The sequence below is a fragment of the Aythya fuligula genome, chromosome 2 (genome assembly GCF_009819795.1).
Source record: "Aythya fuligula isolate bAytFul2 chromosome 2, bAytFul2.pri, whole genome shotgun sequence".
Taxonomy (NCBI): domain Eukaryota; kingdom Metazoa; phylum Chordata; class Aves; order Anseriformes; family Anatidae; genus Aythya; species Aythya fuligula.
Window position 1 is genome coordinate 8,475,560 of NC_045560.1, and position 26,161 is coordinate 8,501,720.

Genomic DNA, 26,161 nt, shown 5'->3' on the forward strand with positions numbered 1-26,161 from the left:
ACCCCAGAGTAGACTGCTATCTATGGTCTCTATTATTCATGACCAAAGTATGGTTTTCATCTGCTGGCCCAGAGTTACCTCATTTTCCAGCACACTAAATGTTGTGATATGCATCAACAGAATGCTTTGCTACTTGCTGCCTTACCTGCAGCTCATGGAGGGTCAGATTTTCTGGACCATTTGAGGTGTCCTTGGCCTGATCTGGGGTATACGGTAAGGGGTGCAGAGCCATTGTTAGACACCCTGTGTTATGAAGGGCTGAATGTCGTGGTGTCTTTCTAGGTGGAGCAGGACAGGCAGCCTCCAGGAGTGCGCTATCCCTGTGCTGCTCCACACCCAAGGCTTCCTGGCCAAAATATCTGAAAACTGGAGGTAAATCTGAAGTGTATCTGACCACCATGATGTGACAACAGCCTCCAGGAGCTGCGAAGGACCCAACAGCATGAGTGTGGGTTTTCCACCCCACCAAAGGAGCCCTGCGGCTGTGGCTGATGCTCACAAATTGTGTCACGGGATGACTGTTATCTGCTGTGACCAGAGAGGTTTCCCATACAGGGATGATTGCAATGACGCTTGGCTTTTTGTATACCCAGTAGTGGGAGGCTGTAATTAGTGCTTCGAGGCAAACTGTGACCTCTTGGAACTTTTCCTGAGGGTTATGAAGCTTAAATTAGTTTCTGCTGTTTGAAAGCATGCACAGACTTAATCTGAGGGTCCCATTTATATTATAATTACTATATAATTCACATTTGCATTCACTTGACTTCCTTTCTTACTTAACAGCTAAGGTTGGCTCTCATGTCTCAGTGCCTTTGTGTGTAGTTCAGGGGTCAGAAGTCCCAGGGGTGAAGCACGGCTGGGGATGTTCTCCCTCGCTCGCATGCCTGTACGACTTTCAAAAAGCAGGCTGATAAGAAAAATCCCTTTTGCACAAGCAGAAGCTATCACAAGAGCTTTTTCTCCAGGAAAAGATAGGACGTTATTAGTAGTTTGGAATTTAAAGGAGAACTTATTTTCTGTTGGCTGTTAACAACATAGTTATTAAAGGAGTCTGAGATTAATTAAATGAAATGCTGGCTTTTCTACATGTTCCAGTCACATTGTCTTCCTTTTAGTAGACCATTCATTTATGCTATAATATTTTCCCGTATTATTATGTATCCTTAATGCTGTGTAAAGTATAGAAATACCCATAAATGGTGACATAGAGTAAGTGAAAAGAAATATGCATGAATAATTAACAAAAAAATATATATATATTAACTAAAAACACCTGTAATTTCCAATGCATGAAAAAAAATAAAAGGATTGTGGAATGAAAGTGAAACTCCTATGACCTTTAAAATTATTAAATTATTTTATTCTGCAAAGCATTACTCATTCCTTGCTTTTACCTGCTCTGTTCCTGTTTAGATTTTGACTCTTGCTTGTAAATATGAGCTGTCTGGCATTGCCCAGAAGCAGGTGATCCATCAACTGCTTACAGCCAGGGTTCCTGTCATTTGGTCACTCCATATGTACAAAATTTTATTTGAACTCCACTCGTAGGAGATAAATGACCATGACAACAGGCTTCCTCTCATGCTTCATATAATGAAGCTTCACAAATCAGGCAGTGGCCTCCTGCACGCTGAGACCAGGGTGCATGTGCGTTATTTCCAGCTATATGAGCGACCTTGGTTGAACTCATTATTCTGTAGTGGATAGTACAGATGTTACCATCCCGCAAGATCTAAGGCTTCCTCCAAGGAAAACTGCTTCTTTCACCTTGTTTGCCAGCTGGACCAGCTGTACGGTTTATTGCAGGCTTTTGTTTCCTGTTTGCATGACAGTTATTTAGTGCTTTATTAATGCAGTCAGTACATTAAGGATATATTAAAGCCTGAGAACTCATGAGACGAAAACAGCTTAATAACTAGGCAATGAGAAGCAATGTTATTTGTGTTTTCTTTTAAATAGCCAATATCAAGTGTCAATTATTACTTAACTAGCTAAGATACCATTATTTATTTGCAAGAAAATTTTACTTACAGGAAAGAATAAATTAAGGTTATCTAAATCAAATTATAATATATACAAAATCCACAAATACAAAATCAGCAATGAGGCTTTACTTTGTCAGTGTTCATGGGCTGTAAACAGCACTAAGAAGAGAATATTTTTTCTCGTGCTGTAATTACAAGGAGATATACTGTTCCTTTGAATTTGTCAACAAGAGGTTTATTAGAGGAGCTGGGAGGATCGACAGGGACTGCAAGGTTCTTTCTACCTTTCCACCACTCCACCAGGGATGCAGCTTTGGGTGATCTGGTGAGCACATGGCTGCACAGTCTCTCCATCTTGACAGCACTGCCATTTGTAATATTTTTTAATCACAGAACCACAGGACTATAGGAAAATTCAGATTGGAAGGGACCTTAGGAGGTCTCTAGTCCAACTTCCCGGTCAAAGCAGTGTCAGAAAAGAGGTCAGACCAGGTTGTTCAGGGATTTACCCAGTCTTGTCTTGAAAGTCTCCAAGAAAGTAGAGTGCACAACCTTCCTGGGCATCCTGAGGTATCCAGAGACTTTCCGAGGTAGGCAGGGAGTACAAACAACGGTCCTCTACATGTGATTTTTCTCTCAGGATTAACTTATATTAATCCTATAAGAAAGTTAAGTATATTTAAAACACAGGGTTTTAAAGGTTGAATCTTTGCTTTCATCTCTTTTCAAAGCTTGGAGAAGGCCTGAATTCAAATTGAATAGAAGGTTAAATTAATGAGGGATTCAATTAGAAAGTGCAGGAGGTAGGAAAGAAATTGGGAAAAGAAAAAAAAAAAAAAAAAAAAAAAAAAGGAAGAAAATTATGTATGGGGATTTCTCTGGTCAGATCCATTCTCTCAGCTGAAGGTCTGAACCAGCATACTGGAACAAAACACCATCGCCTTTGGGAATGACAGTGATCCCCATGTGAACTGGAGTGGTTGCTTCCTGGTATTTCCATCTTCAGGTACACACACTATCAGGTTTAGGAATACTGCAAGCAAATTCTCCTAACATTTTTACAGCTCCTTATTTTTACAGCAAATTCTTCTCTTTTTCACAGCTCATCTGGTCACTACAATGGATGAGTGTACTTGCAATGTTTCTTGAACCATGTAGGTTTTCCAAGTTCCTACTTGGAACCATACACGTGTTGTTAATTTCTGTCTTTTGAAAAACCTGGCCACAAGGAAGGAAAAACTTTCACTCATCCCCCTGGATGTGATGCCTCATTGGATGATATTAATTAAGAGGGAGAGAATGAGGATTAGCTTGAGAACTGTAAGGGAAGGTTAAGGACTGGCTAAATGAAAAAAGGCAGTAGATTATGATGAAGAGAAACACAAGGCTAATTGGGGATCAGCAGCAGGGTTCATTAGGGGCTGGTCTTGGGAATGACCTTACTTAGATTTTTTCATGACAGCCTGGGAACCCAAAGCTGGACTCAGCTAATGAAATTTGTGAAGGCGACAAAGCTGATAAGCATCGTTAGAAGGCAGAGAGAAACAGTGGAGAAGCCGTCTGTCTTGCAGGCCTAGAATGGGGAAATTAATAGCACAAAGAGCAAGATTAAGCACGCGGTGACAAAGGGCAAGAATTTGTCTTGTATGTTTGAAGCTCCAAAGAGCGGGTGGGTGTCTGGGCCTGCAGTGTTCACCACTGGGTGTCTGCAAACCGCCTACCAGCTGGGGCCACGGAGAAGGAAAATGCGATTTTGGCATGGATCAGGCAAGCAATTTTCCGTAGAATCAGGCAAATGGCCCTTTTGCTGTATAAGGACTAGTTAAGACATCCTCTACAGCGGGGGATAGAGTCCCGGTCATTTGTGTTTAGGAAGGATGAACTGAGAGTGAAACGCTCTTGCAATAAAGGATAAGAGGAAAAGAGAATTTGTCTTACAAAAAGGAGCTAAAACAATCTCGTTTACCTAGCTGGATAAGGGCTCTGGGGAGACATGACTGTTCTGACTGCAGAGGGAACACTCATGGTTAGTAGAAAACAGCTTTTTGGCACAAAACCAAAAAGGTCTAAATTGAAGTGACAGCCAGCAGAGTTTGAATTAAGAGGGCAGCTTCTCTTGGAAGAGTGAGGCACCAGTAGCAATTGCCTTGGGGAAAATATATTTAGAGGGCATTTGTCAATATTTTTATAACACACTATTGCCTGAAGAAGCAAGATTTCTCAGAGCTGGAGGTCTCCCGTCCCTCTGTCTTCCAATGACTACAGGAGAGACACTGGGCTGGAGCTGCTTAGTGTCCTTCCAGCTTCCCACACTGCTATTTGCAGGTGCCTCAAAATCCTAGGGAACAGACCCTGGTCCTGACCACACTTACTCACTCGAGCAATCTTTTGAAGAACTCATCAGAGCTATTTTGTGCAATGTAATTAACCTCTTGCTCACTTGCCCTCTAGACACAGCTAACTGAAGCCATCTCAGCACAAGCAGCTTTATTTCTGCTCTATGCAAAGCAAGCATGAAATCTATTACCAGTAAGAGACGGGGCAGACATGAGCGGTACCATCAAGGCGGCTTGTGCAGTTCTGCGTGTTGCCTGACAACTAGACAGTATTGATTATTTTACAAGACAAGTTACATTCGAGGAAGTAAAGATTAGATTAAAAAATTAAATGCCTTGGGGAGGGTGAATAGCAGCACAAATCTGTTTGATGTTTGTGTCAACAAGGTTGCCAAAGCAAACAGCACGAACATCTGTCTGTAGCGCCAACTGGAAAATATTGTAAATGGGAAAATATTTTAATTATAAGCAGTGGCTCACAGAACTTCCCATGTCTTTATTTATTAGGATGATATTATCACCCCAACATATGAACTTTATGCAGCGCATATAAATAATTCATGGATTAGCAAATAAAGAGATCTGGAATCTGTACACAGAGATGGCTGTTGCCAATTATCTCACTTGTGCAGAGCCAGACCCTCTCAGCTCCCATCGCTTGCAGCTGCTCTTTTAAATCATTCATCAGTGCTTAAGAGATACGCTGGTGGCACTGGCAGAGAGTATTTGAATTTTCATTGTTTACACACTGTGAATTTAGCTTCTGGTTTGAAATTATCTGCCACATTGAAGCCTTTGAGAATATGAATGAAGAGAATAAGACAATTCCTCTTTTTTCCCGTTTTTTAACACATACAGTTTTGATTCCCCTTTTTTTTTTTTTTTTCAGTTTTACGTAATATTCTTTTTATAATGACTGCTTCCTTTGTGAAGTTGTAGCTGATATAATTCACTGTGTTGTTTAACCCATGAAAATATCAGAAATATTTTGGGATACTCTCTTACAAGAGTTACAGAAATAATGTCTTGTGAATATTTTCTATATGACCTTCAGTTTTTATTCTAGAAATCTACGCCTTGCTACCTAAATATCTACAGAGCTGCTTATTTCTAATAATGTTCAAGCAGAACCCTCTTGAAAATAATAGTGAAAACTGTTTAAAAATTGATGCTAAGCTGTGGGCAATGCTTTTTCTTGTAAAATTACAGAAGCACTGGCTTTGTGTGCACTTTGGGAAAGCAGGTAGTACCTCCTTGATGATACATTTGCCCTTGTCACTACAGTTCTATGGCTTAATTTACTTCAAGCATGGATAATGAGAGTAACATTTTTAAAGGCAAAGACTTTATGATAGAGACAAATTTTTAGCTATGCTAGTTGAAAACTGAAAATTCCCATGAGGAGACTTTTACACAGCATTACTGACTCTGCATATGGGGAGGTATAGGTTATGTCTGTTCACACAGAAGCTCTCCCATCGACAGTGTTGGTCCTTTCTCTTAGGGTAAGAATAAAGCAGCAGTGTTAAGGTGGCCATTGAGCTGCTGGAGCAGGTTGGTGCAAAGCTGGAGATGAGGTGGTGGAAACACCCATGTGCCATGGAGAGGGAGGATGGGGACAGAGCCCCTAGAGCACCAAGAAGCAAGGGACAAAGAAAGCACCACCAAGTTCCCAAGGAGAAGTGGGCACAAACACTCATCAGAAGTGCTGGATGAAGGACCAGAAGCAGCAGGATGTGCCAGGGCTCAGGAGTCCCCATCAGGATGGTTTGGAAGGGCTCAGAAGAGAGGAACAGTGGTGCAGGAGGTGGCCTCACACCACTTCTGTCAGCTGCGAGCCTCCCATCAACCAGACAAGGTTCCACTCTCGGATCTGCAAATGAGAGTGGATGGCACTTACCAGATGGCATGTGTAATGGGACTGTCACACCGTTACAGGTTTTAAAAATAAAGTACGGGAGGCAGCTAATGAATATACACTTTCTAATTTCAAGAGTTCTGTGCTTTCCCTGTCAGGTGTTAGGCACTCAACATGCATGTGTTATAAGACTCTTGGTGTTTGTGCATCAAAAGGCATAGTATGGCAAGTAACGAGGATAGTTTAGTTTAAAAATTGGCATTGAAATTAGGAGTTTACATCATTCCAAAAAAAAAATAAAATTCTTGATGGGCTTCAACCTGCTCACAAGGCTAAACTGACACAAACCTGATGATTACACTCTACATTTGTCTGTATCATTTTTCCTCATTTGTTGAAAAATAAAAACTGAGCAACTCTAAAGTCTACTTTTTCAAGGATATTTATGTATATTTAAAAATATTTTGATTTGATATTTATATTGTTTCAAAATGAATATCTTTGTGTGGAACCTCACTTGAAAATATTAATCTTAGGAGATGACAGTGAGGTAGTGAGAGACTAACTAAACACAATATATAATACATGGAGTTTTCTAAACGGCACACTGGCTTTTTTCTTTATTTATTATTTTCTAACAGCTTTCCTGGTGCTAACAAGAAAAAAAAAGAAATTAGAAAATAAAAGAATTATACCATTATATTTCTCTCTTTATTCCTTTCTTTTTATTAGGCATTCTTGTGTTAATTAAAGGACTGCGGTAGCTCTGATGAAGACATTTGGGAGGTTTCCTTTCATTTTCAGTGATGATTTTATCATGCCCATGATGAATTGTTTATTAGGTTTGTTATATTTCCAGCAGGCTTGTTTCTGGGACTGCAGAGAAAAAGCAGGGCAGATTGATATATAAATATGGTCAACATATCAATGTATATCAGCAGTAGAAAGGTAAATTTAGCTAAATCTTGGCAATTAAAGCACTCAGTGTTTCTCTCTGTGATTTATACTGACTTGGCTGCAGTTGTAAGAAGGTGAGGTAAATACAAGAATCTGATTGTTGCTGAAGAAAATTCACAATGGCTAGAAACCAAAGTCAGGGCTGGAATCCCAATGAGTATCAGGCCCCTTTAAACTGCCTTAATTTTGAAGTATAGAAAAGGCCTTTTCTTTTTGATATTCAGCCCAGTCCAGCTGCAGGGTCCCCAGATCACCAGAATGCCAGAGCCCCAAGAAAGTCAGAACCACCATTTCCAACAACCTTTTCCCCAGGAGCCGTTGTATAGCCAGCTCCAGATTCTGCCCTCCCTCATCACAAAGCCAGACTGACCCCAAAATGCTGACAGGAGGTACAAGAGGAACCCTACCACTAGGATGCACAGTGGCAGATGTCCCAGGTGTTGGCATCTGCTGGGTGTAGGGATGTTTCCCACCATGTGCCAGTCAGTCCCATACAGCTCAGCCTTTGCATCATGTTTTGGGGAGAAGGAAAGGAAAACCAGATAACCACTATCTCTGAGGTTATCATCGTGATCATTGAGGTGTGCCTTCCACCTTCCTGAGCCGTACAAACCTGTTGGAAAAGCTATGAGCAGGCATGATAGTAACCTGAGAGTAGCTGTTCAGGGTCAGACCAAAGCTCCTTTTGGCCCGACGTGCTGTCTTTAAGAGCAACTGGCAGTTGACTGTTGGAAAATATAAATAAATAAATAAATAAAAGCTGAGCAGAGCAGCTACAAAATTAACTTAATCTCAGCTATCATCCCATTTGTCTAACAGTCAGCCACTTGATGACTTTCTGAATTGGAATTTGAATCCAGACTACTGTGCTAAAGACTATAGCATCATACAGCAGTCTGTGCTAAAGACCACAGCATCCTAGAATCTGTCGCATCCCATGACAATGAATTCTGTTGTTCATCCGTGTGCATTGCATAGTAATGATAATCCTCTTTTTATCATACTAACTGATTTCAGTACCCAAATGCTGCATTTTTCAGACAGCATATGTGGTCTTTTTCAGTGTAAGAGCCAAACTGGTATTTAATTCATTAAAAAAAAAAAAAAAAAAAAAAAAGCTTACAAAACGGCAACAGTTATCCGTGGCATATAAAATGTAAATGCTTTGTGCTGTGATGTTTGTGTGTCATTAGAATAATTTAAAAAGCAAGTGATTTAATTGTGTTTGTGCTAATTATAATGTTTACAAATTAGGGAAAGATGCATTTAGTGGTCCGTTGGGAAAGGGCTTTGAAACCTCACATGTCTTCAAGTCTACAGCACTGTCATTTATTCATGGAATCTTTCTAATACCTGGGTGATTTGGTTTTTAGATTACTCTTGCATGGTAAGCAATTCTCGGGAGGCTTCAGCTGCGTGGAATTCAAAACCGGGTTCACGTGGGGATGTGTGCACGTCGGTAGTTATTTAACTGTGCTGTTTTCTTCTTCTTTTCAAGGTCCACGGGTTCCGATGGTGACTGTTCACAACACAACCGACACACAGAGTAAGAATGGGCTTGTGTCTTGTATTTTTCAGAGAAAGGTAGCCAGGCAGGACACTGAGGCATAGCTGCTCTTTGGTAAATTTGCATCAGGGGGGAGCCTGGACTCTGCCTAAATGCAAGTCTTCTGCAAGTCAGAGGCAGCCAGACCCTAGTTTCAAGCTGTGGACTCTCTCAGGCCCCTGGCTGCAGTTTAAATTGTCCATTTGGATTCCCATGGGTATAGGTGTGTGTCTCTGAAAAGCTTCTGTAGAAAAAAAAAAAAGTTGTTCTTAAAATATTAGAACCACAACATCTTGCTGTTATGCATAAAAGGGTGGTGATTTGTGAATGTCATTTGTTATCAGCTTTCTCAAAAAATGTACACTCCAGGTCTCTCTCTTCTTTTTGTCAGTCTTTCACATTTTTTCTTTCATGTTCTCCCCAAAATAAAGAAATATTTAGTTCAATGTCTGATTTTGAAAAGCCACCCTGATATGAATTACCAGGTTGAGGGAAAGAACGAGCAGGAGTGTGAGCCCCTCAATTTGTAGTACCCCTGCCAGTTTTCCTTTCTGATCATGGGTGTTGTGGCACTTATTTATTTGGACATACTGTTTTTATGCTCGTGATTCTCACCTATACCAGCGTGAAGATGGATTTATTCCAAATACAGGTTTCTACCCCAAAATCTTTGTACGGTCATTTGCCAGACTTACTGGGACTCCCTGCAAAACCCAGAGAGCCACGAAGGTGCTGGGGCTCCTCTTTCGTGCCTGTACCAATTCAAATTAACCAGAAAGATCTGTTTTTACCCAAAATCAGCATAGCAGGGACATCCAGCTAGTCAGGTCTCTCATGACCCTCAGAGACTTCATAGCAGGAGGTGGGACTGAGTCTCACCTGAAACCACCATTTGTCTGCCCCTCTCATTTTGGTAGGAAACTCTTTCCTGTCATTTTAATGTAGCATTTAGCTCAGCATTAACCTGCAATTAAGGCCTTTGGGCATTGCTGTGATAGAAATAATAAGTAACAGCTTTATTCTAGCTGCTCAGTATGTGGCCGTATCTGTTTATCAGGTATCAGTTTAGCTTAGCTGGATTTACAGCAACACCCTGCTGCTGTATCTGCAAAGGAGCAGAGCAAGCCAGGGAATTTCACCCCCAAACTAAATGTTTTCTGTGAAATGCTGAGCTGATTCATTCCCATTGAAGGTGAAAAGAAAGAATCCTCTGACACCAGGACATGTAGGGAAAAAAAAGCATGAGCTCCACCTGCTTTACACAGTTTCTGTGCATGACATTATTGCTTCTTTTCTCAGTTCCTGTTGGCAACATCCATTTCAAGCCCTTACTACACCTAGAAAAGTTTGGCTTGTAAACAGGATATGTAGAGTCCAATCCCAAATTCTAATTGATTTTTTTTTTTAATCAATTTTAAAATCAGATTTGCAGCATACTGTATTCTTGCTGTTCAAATAGAAATGCTCAATAGTGTTCCATGTAGTGTCAACAGCGTCTGACGCAGTTAAGGAGATGTTTTGCACATTTAACTTTAATTTGTTCAAACTGAAGTGTTCCTTTGCAAAGAATGGCATGCACAAAAATTAGCAGCGTCCTGGAACGAGTCAGGTTAAAGCAGTATCTTGCTGGACCATCCTGTAGGGGAGGCAACAGGTATCTATTCTGCCCAAGCAAAGTAGTGAAGGACCATGGCTTAAGCTATCTGCTGTTACCTTATTTATCGGGTGACAGGGATCTATTTCCTTGTGCCTCAGTTTCCCCTCTGGTCTGCAATTTTAAGGGTCAAAGTGCCTTGACAAAGCTGAGTGTGGTGCCAGGGCTTGTTCGTGTTATTGCTGCTGGTGGGAGTGGGGCAGGGGACAGCTCAGAGTACCCCTGTACCCAGAGCCCACCAGGAAAAAGAACCAGAACAGAGGCAGAGCCAATTGTGGAGGGATTATTATTATTATTATCACAGTTTTGTTCCCTTCTTAAACTACTTCTGCTATAAATAGCAAAAATTGACATGTACAGTTGTTCTAGTCAACAAAAATACAAAAATTGCTTTTTTAAGTAACACTGAAAGCAAATTGCAAACTCCTAATGTTTTAATCTCTACACGGGTGGCTGCTCATATCTCAGTCTCTGTACAGGGACATAGCAGCAGGATTTCTGACCTCTGTCTTGCAACCACGCAAGCTCCTTGCTAATGACTGACTCACTACCTCTGACGCAACCTTCGTGCCTTGTGGGCCATTCAGAAGTCATTCATCCAATACTGCTTGGCCATCGATAATTTTTTCTTACTTTTTTTTTTTTTTTTTTTTCTGTCAGAGGATGCAGGCAATTATTTTCAGGATAGGGGGACCTTCCAAGTAAGCTTCTTTATTGTAAAGTAGACTTTCTAGTTTGTTGCTATCTGTACAAACCAAGATCAGTGGGACTGAAAGGCTGACTAATGCCATACCCATCATTCCTGAATCTGGGTTCTTACAGGAGCTAATTCCATCCACGCAGGTCCAAAACATGCAGTCCCTAATGCTGCCATGTCTTCCTCCTCTCCACCCATTTTTGTATTTTTTCCCCTTAAACACAATAATTTTACAATAGATATGGAGATGCCTCACAATAACAGCATGTAGAAGATAGTGCTCTCATGAACTCTGTCACAGGCTTCTGTATAGCTTTACAAATGGGTGAAAAAATGATGGATACTGTAAAAAAAAAAAAAAAAAGAGAGAATGAAAGACTGGAAAAAGTAACATAAGGCACACTGAGACTAGTTTTATTTTGACAGATATATTTGTGTGGTATTTATTACATAGAGAGCTCAGTCTAGTCATGCACAGAACGCAACCCCTGCTGAAATTCATGATTTTCTGCATATAATTAGCATTTCTCTTGCTTCCTTTTTTTTTTTTTTCACCTCATTCTTTTGCTTTTGAATAAAGGGCAACTGACAGTTGCATGTTACTGGCTTTGCTTATTTAATGTGAGCCCATTACCCTATACAGGGAGTTTGCCTCTGTATTCTGCAATAATCTGATAATAGTGAGTTGCACTGAATATTATAGTGTGCTTACATTTAATTAAGCAATGACCATTTGTACTCCACAGATTCAAGCTCCCTGTGGTCCTCAAGCAGAAAAGAAAGTCCTTTAGGAGATATGCCAATCTTTTATTTCCTCCACAGTCTTCCTGGCTTTCTGAGGATGCAATTATATGAACAAATAAAACGGCTTGACTAAATTCCCTTACGTGGCAGGCCCCTTTCTGCTGATAAAGCTACTTGTGTGTGCCGTAATTAAATGAGAATCTTAATATTTAACTAAACGTAATAGGCTGTTGCTCTGGCACTTTTGTGGGGGTTGTGATTTCAATAGGGATGAGCCAGGCTTTTCAGAAGCAGGGTGAATAGGCAGGGAACCGATTGACTCTTGCTGAAAGACGTGGAAAACGTGCTAATGGGAAGGGCAGTTTTTTGTGGTGTGCCTGCCTTTATAGCAGAGATGGGCAATGAGAGCATGTTTATCGCATACCCTGGGTATTATTGGAAGAGTTAGGATTACACATCTATTTGTTGGTGTGTTTCTAAGGGGAAGCTAGAATGAAACACGTAATTTGGTGTGAAGCCCTCCTTGGGTTCACACTGCAGAAACAATGCTCTGGACCCCCCTGGTTCAAACCCAGCCCTGCAAGGGGCTCCCAGGACCAGGATCCAAAGCCAGGATCATCCCATGCCTGAATCCATCCCCATGGGGCCCAGAGCCTCATCTTCACCGGGAGATGTTTCCCACCACCTAGGACTTACAGCCTGAAATGTGTCCACAAGGTGGGCCCTTTCCTTGCCAAATGAGAAGGACTTGTTCTATCTGTTCCTGGAGGTGGCTGCTGTTGCTAGAAGATGCTCAGAGGGTATAGCATGTGGCCAAGGTATGGGTGATAAAGGTTAAGTCTTGGGAAGAAGGAAGGAACTCCTTACTTCAGTCCCAGAGAGTCCTTGGATAAGAGACACAAGCAAAACAAACAATTGTTGAAACATGGCCTGAAAACCAAGACTGCTCCCAAACCCAAAGTTGCAATATTTTATGGTCTCTCACCCCTCATCTCTGCCCATCGCTTTCCTTCCCCTGCACTTGCTCATGCATAGCACCACAACCTTGTCCTGAAGCACTCTAAGGTCTCCTCCCTTTACCCATTTATTGTGTCTATCCTGGCCACAGACTTGAGTACCTCTACCTTTGACCTCTAGATTTACATGGCAGGTAGATATCGCTCTGTAACCCTAGCTCAACACAGGTGGTCACATTCTCATCTGCTATAAATCCACTTAATGTCACTGATTTCAAGGAATACAGTTTTTTTCCATTCCATAATCTGGAATAGATTTCAAAGACTTTGCTAAATTAGATGTTTGTGAGGAGGATATAACTAGTAAGAAATTTTCCATTAGGAAAGTTGTGTTACAATTACTAAGGTGGCTATAAAATGCCAGCATGCATTTTCATAAACAATGCTGGAAGTTTTTGTGATCTTGTCCTTCTTCTTTCAGAAATTTTTGAGCTGGAGGTAAATGAAAATGTGCAGCTGACAGTAAATGACAGGCAAATGCCTAAAGTAGAATACATGGAAATCAAGATAGATGATTACAGTAAGTAGCATTTTTCCTCTTCCTTATTTTTTCTTTTTCTTTTTAACTACTATTGCTGTGAAATGATACAGTCATCTTGCCCAGACTGGCAGGAGGAAAAATTACTTTGGCTCTCAATAAACTCACACAGTTTGCAAAGCACTCTCTTAGGAGGTGCTACATAAGGAAGTTATTACTGAGACAGGATTTGATGAGAATGCAGCTGAAGAAAGGCAAAATAATGGGGTTGGGTGGTGTTTTTTTTTTTTCCTTTTCTTTAAAAGTTTTCTTTATAGAGGAAAATCCACTCTGGGAAATGACACGGTGTGGTGCCCCCATTGTTCAGGGCGTTCGCCTTAGCTGGACTGGTTTATTATTTAAGATGAGTGTGAAGTGGAATTACTGTATGTGCTTGCTGGCTACACAGCTACAGCTGTGACTGCCTTTCAGTATACAATACTGAACTGCAGTGAATGAACATGACTGCCTGTCGAAGTCATTCAGGAGTCTTTGAGAAAGCTATATCATTTGATAGGGTTGAAAAAAAAAATCAGCTTTACAACAAAAGCCAAGAGAGATTTCATCTGGAGTAGAGAAGGCAGAAACTCGGAGCAGTTTATATCAGCAGCTGGTGCATTGTTTGTTCCATTTGTATAACTATTCCCCATGTATCTGTATGCCAAAGAGGACAAAGGGAAGGAAAACCTACTGGCAAACAGGCAAAGCATAAGAATTTTCTGCCTATAACTGCACCTTAAGCAACCTAAAAACTATCTGCTCTATCTGTAAGCACATACCCTGTGTGGAAAATCCACATAGTCAAGGTTGTGCAAAGGCTCCCCAAAATCCCAGTTTGTGTGTCTGGTGGTAGCTCTAAAAACATACAGCTAAGGAACCTGGGTTCATATTTCCCATGCCAAAAATCAGCACACCTCTCAGACAGGGTGCAATGAAAGGAAGGCAGCGAGGCGTGACTGATGGTCACGATACTAATTTTGACCATTACCAGGTGTTATAAAAGTGTGGAACAAAGGCTGAGAAGCAGTTACCATTTGAAAAAGATAATAATGACTCCAAAAATGTTCTGCTTGCCACATTGGCATTAGGAACACAAACCCAGTGCATAAAATAACGAGAGCAGACGCACTTCCAGGCTTTATGGGCAGAAGGAGGTGGAGGAGCCTGTTGAAAGGTGATGCCTATCCCATCCGTAAGCCAACTCGTACTGATAGTGGCAGCTGATGATGAATGACTCCGACTGATGCTAAATTTCTTACCTGCGGGTATCATTGAAGCTGGATTCTGCTCATTTAACCAAATATGCATGTGTGTATAATAAATAAATACTAGCAGGCTGTAGCAGCATGGCTGCTCTCATGTCCGCCCCGTGTTTTCACAGCCGTGGGCTGATCAGCCTTGGGAACGCTGCCTGTGGCACTTATTTATATTTAAAGTCAAGTGATGGCCTTTTTGGCTGTCCCTGGGCCATTGATCCAATTTGCAGCCCATTAGCATTCAGATGGAATAACTAATTAGTCGGAGTGTCAGACAATGATTGCAAAGCAAACCACTTAAACCACGCGGCTAATCTGTGTATTAATCTATTGAAAATGCTCCTAATACCGATTTAATTGCTGGGCCTTTGCTAATCTGGATTGTAGTTAACATTTTAAAAATAAATGTGCTCTCGTTAATGTGGAAAGCATTCGTAAGGGAGCGTGTTCAGCTGTCAATAAGAGGCCGTCAAAAGCAGTTAAAAGAAGCTTTGGTGAGTGTCACCATGCCACACAGACCTCGGGCGTCTCCCACTATTGTTGGTTGGTTCAGGACCAGCCCAGCTATCCAGGCTCCAGCACCTTTACCTCCTGTTTCATAGCATAGTTCAGCCTCCTAAAAACTAGGATTAAAATACATGTTTCTTTACGTGTCTTCACACCACTACAGAAAATAATAATAATAATAAATATATATACATAAATCCTATTCTCTCCCCCACCCGCCGCACTTAATTGGATCTTAAACTATCATCTTCCTTGCCTATTTCCCCCCTCCTCTGCTGCCCTGAAATATTGATTCCTGGCTGTGTCACTCATCCAGCTGCCAAAAAGGAAAATTATAGCTATTGCCAGATGTTAATTGAATGCTGTAAAAGTGATGCATGACTGAGCAGCACACTCTCTACTCTCGATTTACATTTCTTGTCACCTCGGCTACTATAATATGAGTCTTTTCATTGACAACATCTGTGCTCCGAAGGTGTTATTTACCAGCGCGTCTGATGAAATGCCGTTTTGTTCCTGTTCATAAGCAGCCAAAACACCAGAAATATGTATTATCGTTATGTCAGCTTTCCTACACTTAAAGGCATGCTGTCATTTGTTGTTGTTTTTTTTATTGTTGTTGTTTTTTTTGCCTAGAATTGCCAATGCAGATCCTAAAGCCAGCAACCTTTTCAGACACAGCGCACTATCCCTTGCTTTTGGTTGTGTAAGTTTTTGCTCTTCTTTTGTTTCTGTTCACATTATTAGGGCAGCGTGGAAGCTTCAAACATGACCAGAGCCCTTTAAGATATGTTTTGTACAGTGAGTGCCAGCCTGTTTAGCACCTTAGTCCATCACATTGGTCCCTACCCAGTGCCTCACGTCAGAGTTGGGCAAAGTTGGACGCAGGATCCTTCTCTCCTGTGTTTGGGCCAAGGGTTTCTGTTCCCTGGAAGGTGCCCTAATCAAATCCTACAGAGCACATTATAGGATTTTGTGCAGCTGATGCACATACACTCACCATTCAACTATTTTGGTGGCAGAAAGGGGAGGGAGGAGGAATAAAAGAATAAAACCATGAACTTTCTGTCCTGGTGCATGGGCACTCAGCTGGTTAGGTGGATGCACCTCCCTCTGGCTGAGCAGCCTGTTAAGTGCAAGGCTGCAGCACCTGCTTCGAGAAGGGTTGGGAGAGCTCGACTGGGGCCAGCAGGAGATCTAGCACCAGGGATCTGATCCAGGAGAAGCTCTGCCCTGATTCTTTCCCTCCATGTTTAATAAAAGGATTTCAGTAAACAGCTCCAGCTTCTTCCCATCCACAGCAGGAGCTAGGTCTCCCAGGACACAAGGAGGAGCATCCTGCTTTCCTCCATGGTGCCTTTGAAGACCTCCACGATTTTAGCATTTATATTAGGCAGGTAGGATTTCCTCCTGGCAGGCATAGCAGATGGGTACCTCTTTATGCAACATTTAGCAATAATACTATGCAGAACTGAGGGTTTTATGGCAATTTGGAAAGAAACCCCAGGTGGCAATTGACTGACCTTGGAGGAACTTCCCTGGCCCGCTGCATCCCACTGCATCTCTCACTCCCTGCCAGGGGACACCCTGCAGCAGAGAAGCCCCATGTAGGAGGGAAAGCATCGGATAAATGCCTGAACAGCACCCTGTGCTTCCCTCGATGAAGGACAAAACCACCGCAATAAGCACGTCGTTACATCACAGAATTACTGCAGAGAAAATGTACTTCATTATACAAGTGCTTGAGGAAGATTGGTACTCATCAAGCTAACAGCACTTGATTAGGCTGCCTCTGAAGCTGGATGCGCGCGGGTCTCGCCTGAATAAATGCAGATTACTGAAGTCACATGAACATTAAAAACCTGCAACAGCTTGTCTGATGTCCCCAAGAACCCCCCAAAAAGGACACGAAGTGTGTGGGAGCGCCAACAGCTCTACAGTAATTGCAGTCCTAAGATATTACTTCTTATCATCATCATCTCTTGTTTTTTCCTGAGCTCTCTGGCTGAAGTGGGGTCAATATCTCTTGAGGCAGTTCCCTTGTGCAGGGACAGGCTCTGAGCAGAAGGGTGAGGAGGGAGTCTTGCCCACATATTCCCCTTACCCACCGATCTGGGGGCAACCTGGGCATTTTTTACCACTTGTAGAAGTGCTCTTACCCTCTGCACTTGCCTCAATAAATGGATATGTGAGTGACAGCCCCATCTACAGCTACTCTTGAGGAACCCACAGGAGAGGGAAGGGCTGAGCTGGGTGAATGGGGTCAGGAAATGAAACCCAAACACTTGCCCATGAAGGAAAGGAGAACTGATGTCTGCAGGCTTCATCCAAGACATTTTGGCAGTGCCCCAAGCCAGGCTGCTCACATCAAACCCCCACCAGAAACACCCCATCATTGGGCACGGTAGAGAAATACCTAAATCAGAGCTGCAAACAGGGAAAACTCCAGAGCATCACTGTCCTGGATAACTCACAGGAGTCTTGCCCAGTTAGTGGTGTACTTATTCGGGGTGTTCGAAGTTCAGAACTCCCCCCCACAGCCTCTACCCCAGCCTCAAGCCCCAGCCCACCCCACCAGCCTCCTGCGCCTCGCCATCACAGAGGCTGCTCTCCCCTTCCCCAGTCCTGCACTGCCCAACCCCGCGAGCCCACGGGAAGAGCTTTTGCTCCTCAGAGCTCTGCCCCTTTGCTTAATGCCTGTCTGTGTTTCAGGGACGGGACGCCCGGCAGCCAGATCGTGACGGAGAGGTTCGAGGTGACGTGGGAGAGCGTGATGGTCAGCTCGCACAACGCCATCGTGCTCAAGTTCGACGGCCGTGGGAGTGGCTTCCAAGGCACTAAGCTCTTGCACGAGGTTAAGAGGAGGCTGGGCCTTTTGGAAGAGAAGGACCAGCTGGAAGCTGTCCGGTGAATGACGCTGCTCTTGAAGAACTTAATTTGTAGCTAGCAATTAACCCAAGGCTCCCATTAGTCCCACTTCCATCAGTGACCAAGCAGTGGCACATGGGAGAGGGAGCCCATTCCAGCATTGCAGACAGGGGAGAACAACCCTTAAAGAGCTAAATTAGAGCACACTTATCTGCATCACATGCTCAAAGCCCATTTATTTTTAGCTCTGTACAGTCACAAGTAAGCTGGAATATCAACTCATGGATTAATTTTCTGGGCTGGCAGTTGGAAAAAAAAAATAATCTTTAAACCTTCACACTTTTTATAACATTAAAAAAAAAAATACTGCAAAACTCTAAATGGTGAGTCCTGTCATATTTTTAGATATACTCTGAGCATAATCATGTTAAGAACACTACCAGCATAGTGTAACAGCAGCAGTTTTATTATGGCTTTCAGAAGTAGGGCAGGTTATTTGTTGCCATTGCTCGGTCAAATCCAGCACAACAGGTCATAAGATTAAATCGAACTGAGGCTCGCATGGGAGCAGCGTGCAGCAGCAGGAATTTACACTGTCTGCACCATTTTTTTTCTGAGGCCACCCCAAGTTCAAGCCAATAAAAATCTTTAAATCACTACTTTTGCCGTATCTAAGGGAAAACTGTTTTTAACTCGTAGTTTCTCATCTCTTATATTCTAGGACAATGCTGAAGGAGCATTATATTGACAAAATGCGAGTTGGTGTGTTTGGGAAGGTAACATTTTCCTGTTGTTCCTCTACGCTCTTTGGGTTGGCTGATGTGGTTAAGCAGCTGAGCTAAACCCTGATTTATTGAACATGTCAGAAGTGACTTTTTGTTATTATTATTTATTTTTGAGAAAGACTGCTTCTTGCCCAGAGAAGCTGATTATGAAAGCTGTCATTTTATCAATGTATTCATCAACTTTTTTGTTGTTTTTGGTTTGTTTGTTTTTTAAATTAACTTATAAGTGCATAAAACTACTGTTTGCCAGAAAAACAGTCAGTTAATTAATTATTTTTTTTTCCCCTTGCAAGCTTTCATTTCATTTTCATCTCATCCCTTAAGGCCTCTGGGAGTGTGGGCAGATCTAGATTGTGTTGTACAAATGTACAACAACAATATTGATTTCTGAGGCTGATTCGCGCCCCAGAGTGTGCCCGGCTGGGAAACAGCAATTGCAAAGTACACACGATTTGAAATGAGAATGGGACTGTGAGTAGAAATTGTTTATTGTGGGAGATACAGGCTTGGAGTGGGTGACGAGAGCTGCACATACAGCGGCATCTCTGCAGGGAATTATTAACAGACACCAAAATTGTGATGTCCACTTTAAATAACGAAATGCTGAGAGGACGTTTTGGAGAAGTAATGTATCTGAGCAGACCTACAGTCAGGACGTGGGTTGAAAAGAAGCACACAGGCCTCCTGACTTCAGTCTCCTGACTGCTGATGTCCCTGCCCTGTTTGTGTTCCAGGACTACGGCGGCTACCTGAGCACTTACATGCTTCCAGCTGGGGAAGAGAACCAAGTCTTTGCCTGCGGAGCTGCTCTTTCCCCACTGACAGACTTCAAATTATACGGTAAGCACCATCCCAGAGCCCTTCTCCAACCGCTAATGGTGTGCCCACCCTACCCTTGCCCAGTTACCTTCTCTTTCTTTCCCAAGATCCTACCTATTTTTTGCACTGTGTGTCTCCTTAGGACTAGCTGTAAAGCTATAAACCCTTTAAACTCTCCAACTGCTGTCACCAACCTCTACCTGTGCCTTGTACAGTCTCCTCCTTGCCTCACCCATCCATTTGTGTGAGCTCCTCCTTGCCATCTATGGGAGCTGCCCACCCACCCTGTGTTCTCTCTACCCATTAATTCCCCATGCACACAGTGCTCCCTTCTCCCAGAGACAATTCCCCCTGCAGTTTTAGAAATATGTCCCATGTCATTAAAGCTATGCCATAAATTAAATGCTTTATTAGCATCTGCAGCGTTTGACTCAGGAGCACCAGCATCTTGGTGCACCAGTGACTGACAGGTGTTTTCTTTATTTCTTTTCAAGCTTCAGCATTTTCTGAAAGATACTTGGGCTTGCACGGGATTGATAACAGAGCATATGAGGTAACTGCATGGACAATACATTTCCCTGAGAAAACATGAACGGGGTTTTAACTCTTCCTCCTGTTCTGTGGAGGGAGCATGGATGCGCACTGGACTCACTAGTAAAACTTCCTTTATTTAAAAGGCAGAGAGGTATCATTAAGCCCGGTTACTGCTTTTGTTGTCTTGCTAGTAATAATGGATACATTTTTTATTGATTAACCTTCATGTCCACCTGTCTCAATTGGGTAAATATAGATATTCCAGTCTTCCTGATTGAAAGAACTGAGCCTGAGTAACTCGGATGTGCCCAAATGGCCACAATGTCACAACCTCCATTCAAGTTCATCCCAATGGTTTTCACAATTTGATTCTTGCTGAAGTGTAATTTTAGACCCATTTTCTTAAGGAGAAGTCATAGAGCCTCCTGCATACCTCACCGGAGGCTTTTTGCTGGTAATCCAGATGCTGAATTCATTGTCTCACACTTTGCACTGGTGATCTTCAGATCATGGTAAATTCTTTTTTGTTCTTTTAGAAATTTGAAGGCAGGTAAGGAGCAGTGAAAGCAAGTGAAAATATTACAGAAATGAGAAATTTGAATTGCCACTTGCTCTTTGTGCATCGAGAAGTTGGCCTTAGCTAATAATGGTATTTTGGGTTGACTTGAGATAACTGCTAGGAACAGCCCCTGAGCACTTCGCAGAACACTGCACTGCCCCAGCCATGGCCCCTAACTGATTCACTTCTCCTGGATGCTGCAGTTGTACCATGAATTGCTTAGGGAGAAAGAACTGTTCCTATCCCATAGACCTGACATGAACTTTATGAAGGCCACATAAGTCCAGACCAAGGGAGCAGAAAGCAAGGAGCCATATGGAGGGAGAACAAAGCACCAGATATGGTCATACACAGTAAAAAAAACTTAAATATCATGCACAGCAATCAGAGGATGAGAGAACCCATTAATTAAGTCTAAGAGAATCAGGAAGACCAGAGTCTGCCCATGAAAAATTTGCAAACTCTTGTTAAGTCCATACAGAGTGCAGTATTTGCAGTCACTCAGATTTGTATTTCCCCTGTACAGTTGAGAGTTGGTTGGGGGCAAAATTGTTCTCAGCAGTGGACACTTGAGTTTAGCATCAGATCCTTCCTTGGTCTGTCTAAGCTCATCAAGGCTAGCTTTCAAACCATACCAAAGTCACTGCAGCTCGCTGACGAACTCTTAGGCACATGCACTTGGGCATCCTTTTTGTCAGTGCTTCATATTCACTGGAAATTCACTTTGACTTTTTCCATGTGTTTTGCAATTCAGGCTTTTGGTGAACATGAAAGCCTCAGAACAGATGAGGGTCTCTGACCTCTTCCTGCTGCTGGTGCTGAGCCTGGAAGGAGCAGTGGGAGTCTATTTTACTTCTAGAACAATTCTTCAAGTGGCTGAGAGAATGTGCTGTGCTGGTGCCTGCTTGTTATCCTTGTGATCAAGTATCAAATGGAATTAAGTGCTTCTATTCCTCCCATATAAATTGCTAATTTCTTGCAAGAGTTTTAATCTTATTGCAACCTTTACCTTCACAGATCACCAAATTAGCACACAGAGTCTCATTACTGAAGGAACAGACATTTTTGATCATTCATGCTACTGCTGATGGTAAGTTAGCCTATCATTTGCACTCATTATATATTTGGGATGGCTTTGATTTTTCTTAATTAAATTTGCCTCTTTAATGATTCTAATCTGTTTTTACAGAAAAAATCCATTTTCAGCATACTGCGGACCTTATCACACACCTAATTAGGGCAAAGGCTAATTACAGCTTGCAGGTACAGTATGTGTTTCCTTTTTTCATATTTGAACAGTTATTTCCCCATCTGAACTCAAACTGCTGTTATGAAGCAAGCTTTGAAAAGCCACTTGCAAATACAGCCTGCCAGTAGAAACAGAATCGGCATGTAATGTGTTCAGATGGATTTGTGTGCTTACTTGATACCACTGTTTTGGTTTGGACAGTTGTTGAACAGTTATTAAATTAGAGTCAATTAGGTTTTGCAAGATGTATCTCTAAGGAATCGATGCCTGTTAACTTTCAGTGGGAACAACTGGCTAAATTCAGGATGAATTACAGATAAAAAGGGATCTAAATTAAATCAACTGGAAAAAGTTAAGGAGAGAAATGTCGCTCAAATCTGACATCCCCAAACAACATATACCAGTCTGGAAAGCCTCTCTTTCTGCAGAATTACAGCTCTGATTTGCTGAACTGCCCACATCCATGCCATTGAAGGCTCAGTTTCCAAAACAAGGCAATCCACAGGCGGTGGGGATGGTCCCTGTGCTCTGCCACCTCCCAAGCCACAGCCAGGAGAGTGTGACCAGCCCAGGCTAGACCATGCCAGGGACCACAGCTCACAGTAGAGATGGTTGCTTTGCAATGACCAAGCCTACTAACACTTGATTTACTGAATACCAGCTCCCTCTGGCTGCACTTCTGCAGAGCTTCATGTATAGTTGTACTCACTCCATCAGGCTCCAAAGGCAGGTAGGATGGAGCACGGACACCAGGGCTCAGGAACAAGCATGGCATGGATTTGGTGGGACCTGAGAGGAGCAAGGTGCCCCTGCACATTTCCCAGTGCAGAAGCATTGGATTGGCACTTTGGAACTTGAAGGCACCGATGGGCTAGGCACCCCTTAAGGGCTAGGTGAGGAGTGAATAGAGGGCCATGAGATCTACATCGTGTATCAGAATCATAGAATGGCTTGGGTTGGAAGGGACCTTAAAGGTCACCTAGTTCCAACCCCTCTGCCATGGGCAGGGATGAAAGGAATCAAGGTACTCAGAGTAGTAAGACACCTCAGTCCTACCTGCAAGGATCCAGTCCAAGAAAAGCATTTTCCTCCATCCCTTATCCCAATCTAAACGAGTAATGCTGATGACCATCTTTTGCTTTCCTTCAGTGTGTGCACAAGTTACTTGTTTCATTAAAATGGAAAGTTGTGCTTAAGCTATCTCATTTTGAGTTTCCACATTTTTTCTACTTAAACATTTTTCCAGCAAGCTTTGTTTCAATTTTTTACTTAATGACATTTATTTTTAAAACCATCATTTTTGTCAGCAAAGCTGAGCTCCTTGTCTCTCCACAGATTTGCACTGATTTTTTCAAGTCTTCATAAGCACCAGAGCAAACACTGTTACTTTTATTGTAAAGGTGGTTTGATTCAGCTTAGCTTGAACTTGTTCATAATGGAATTGAATGGAAAACCCTCCAAAAAAAAAAAAAAAGAAAAAAAAAGTTTTTTTTGATGTAAGTGTGCACTCATAGCACTGCAGTGCCTGAATTAACCTGGACCTTGTGCACATCCTTAGGAAGACGTGGTGCCAGGGAGGAGCAGCAGGTTTGCAAGCCAAGTTGAGTTGTAGATACAAGTGATCGTTCCCGAGATTTTAAGCCCCTAACAGTGTTCATTTCCTTGTTCCTTTGCAGATTTACCCCGACGAAAGCCATTACTTCAGTAATGAAGCATTACAGCAGCATTTGTACAACTCCATTGTCAACTTCTTTGTGGCGTGTTTCCAAGTTCAGGACAAACTCCCAATAGCCCCCCTGAAAGAGGAGGAGGACGACGATTAACCACACGTGTCCGTGCTAAGCACAAGGCAGATCTCTCTAACAATATGCAACTGGATCATTTTCCTGAAGAAAAAGATGTTATGTTGTTAGCATGTATTTAAAGAAAACTGAAAGCAGCTCATCTGCTTTACTTGACAGCAACTCCTTCCTAAATGGAAGAACATTAAGCATGGTGAACTCAGCAGAAACTGCTGTCTGAAACAAATCCATCACAACCAACATGTTCTTTTTCTTTTTTCTTTTTTTTTTTCTTCCTTTTTTTTTTCCCTCTTTGTTTGCCACAAAGTGACTTTTAGTGTGAAAGTGGCAAGACATTGGACTTGAAGAAACACCCCAAGAAACCGCTTTGAGGACTGGAAGATTTGATGTCCCTTTGCATTCAAGCAATCAAGCAGTAGCAGTGAAATCCATCATCCACATTAGGTTACTATAGTTAGCATCACACTGTGTCAGAATAAAATAAAATAAAATCTAACCTAATACATGGAAAAATTACAGCACAATTATCTTAAGGAATAATGATTCATGCATACTTGCCTGCTCTTTCTCATGTTCAGAAGGTTTGTCATTGCTACAGGGCATACAAATTCAATTGTACAAAGTATCACTATAGTTACGCTGATGTTTACCTTCCTGTAATTATTTCTTAATTTTGTATAACTTTTACTTCTGTTTTCATTAGGTCTCATGCTTACCTTATTAGCTTCTCAGCTTGTTCTGGATGGGGAAAAAACATATTCCAAATTAACCAACTCAGTTTAGACCTTTGGGTTCTAAAGAGGCAATGAGGGTCAGGGTAACCAGCCACTGAAAAAAAAAAAAAAAAAAAAAAAAAAAACTATTAGACTAAAGCAAAGAAAAATCTCACCCTTGTGTTCCCAGCACAGCCTTTGCTTGCAAGATTGAGCATTTTCTTTGGCATCCTTGAAGAATATGCACAAAAATAGCCTGAATCAGCTTAACATTGAGACCATTGAGACATTTTTACGATACTACAGAAAAGGTAACAACCTATCTTTATTTTGGCGGGATTTGGAACAATTAATTGGCAGCCTGTTGGGAAAAGTCTACATTAGGCTTTGGTAGGAGGAATTTGTACCAGATACTTAGCAGATCATCTCATAAAGCCATTTAAACAGAACCAACATGCACAGATTTATTGCACATGCTGTCTGTGGCTTAGTTTTATTCCAGGTCGGTGATTATCACATTCCAAACATGTTTGGTTATCTCTTCTGCTCATACGAGATTTGCTAAGCATACAAGATTTAAAAAAATAAAAAATAATAAAAAATTGGAACATTTTCTGTGCAAAGCAAATTTTAAAACTTCTTGTGATAATATTTCAGCTCTCAGAACAAAACCCAACATTCATTCACTTCCACATTCCCACATCATAAGAATTTTGGCTAGCGTCACTCCTTGTAAAATATTCTGACCAAATGTACAGCCAGTATTAATACTGTATATTTCATTTTGTTGTATATAAAGGAATGTAAGTCAGTTATTTGTCAGGTCCCCAATCCAATATTAGTCTTGTGTTCAGCTTGCATGCGATAACACTTCTTTGCTGATCAGGACTCTTTAGAAGTACTAGCTTGGAAATATAACAATTAATGTAATTTCTTTTCTTGTTTTGACAGCTTGAATGTCAATGCCGGTTTCTACTTTTTACATAGTACCGTGGGTAAACTCACATCCTGACAGCAATGATGATGTTTCCATTGTGTTCTTTAGTGTGTCTTTTTTATTACCATTATTTTAAGCTTTGAATGTTGGTTGTACTTTGACCATCATAAAAAAAAATATACTGATAAACCACAGAAATGACCTGGTTTGGTTTTGATTATCTTCTTTAATTTACAGTGCAATGACATTGCGTGAACAAGAACTACGGTATAAATCTGCTTTATCCGGCAAAATGCCAAATAGACAACAAGAATGCTGCGTGTCCAGATTTTGCTACACTAAACAGGCTCAAAAGCCTGAAATGAACTTGACCTGAGAAATGTAAAAATCTGCTCTGTCCACAATCTTTTTGTAGAAAGAACTTTAGAATGTGGCATGGTAGTGTTTGTTCATTCATGGAATAAAACATTATTTTACCACCCTGGTTGCTACTTCTGTTATTCAGCGTTAAGTACTTAAGTAAATGTTGAGGTGCTGGACATGCTATCCCTGGCTGAACTGAACCCAAACTCCAGGATATAGATGAGCTTAATGAAAACAAGCCCTTATGAATAAATACTCAGCACCGTTTACTCTGCCTGTAGCCTGGTCAATGGTGTCACCATCGTAAGTGCTGGCTGCTTTTAGGAAAACACGTTTGTGGGATGAGCTTTTTTGTATGCCCGTTTTGCTCCACTGGCTGCAGGGACAGCAGTGACTATCACAGAAAGACCTGGGGGACAAGTAAGGGCCCTCCCTTTTGACCCTAAAACACTAAATCAC

General features: G+C 41.8%; 1 protein-coding gene across 6 annotated transcripts in view; it reads left to right on the top strand.

Moving 5' to 3' along the window:
* Window positions 1–25,820, top strand: part of DPP6 (dipeptidyl peptidase like 6) — a 551,222-nt gene extending 525,402 nt beyond the window's left edge. For all 6 annotated transcript variants that reach the window (XM_032181652.1, XM_032181655.1, XM_032181650.1 and 3 more), the window contains exons 17-26: window positions 8,635–8,682; window positions 13,215–13,313; window positions 15,710–15,779; window positions 17,786–17,980; window positions 18,663–18,717; window positions 19,461–19,566; window positions 20,040–20,098; window positions 21,656–21,728; window positions 21,828–21,901; window positions 23,564–25,820. In XM_032181652.1, coding sequence (XP_032037543.1) covers window positions 8,635–8,682; window positions 13,215–13,313; window positions 15,710–15,779; window positions 17,786–17,980; window positions 18,663–18,717; window positions 19,461–19,566; window positions 20,040–20,098; window positions 21,656–21,728; window positions 21,828–21,901; window positions 23,564–23,710 — 926 coding nt within the window. In that variant the 3' untranslated portion in view covers window positions 23,711–25,820. The remainder of the gene's footprint in view (window positions 1–8,634; window positions 8,683–13,214; window positions 13,314–15,709; window positions 15,780–17,785; window positions 17,981–18,662; window positions 18,718–19,460; window positions 19,567–20,039; window positions 20,099–21,655; window positions 21,729–21,827; window positions 21,902–23,563) is intronic.
* Window positions 25,821–26,161: the final 341 nt, after the last annotated feature.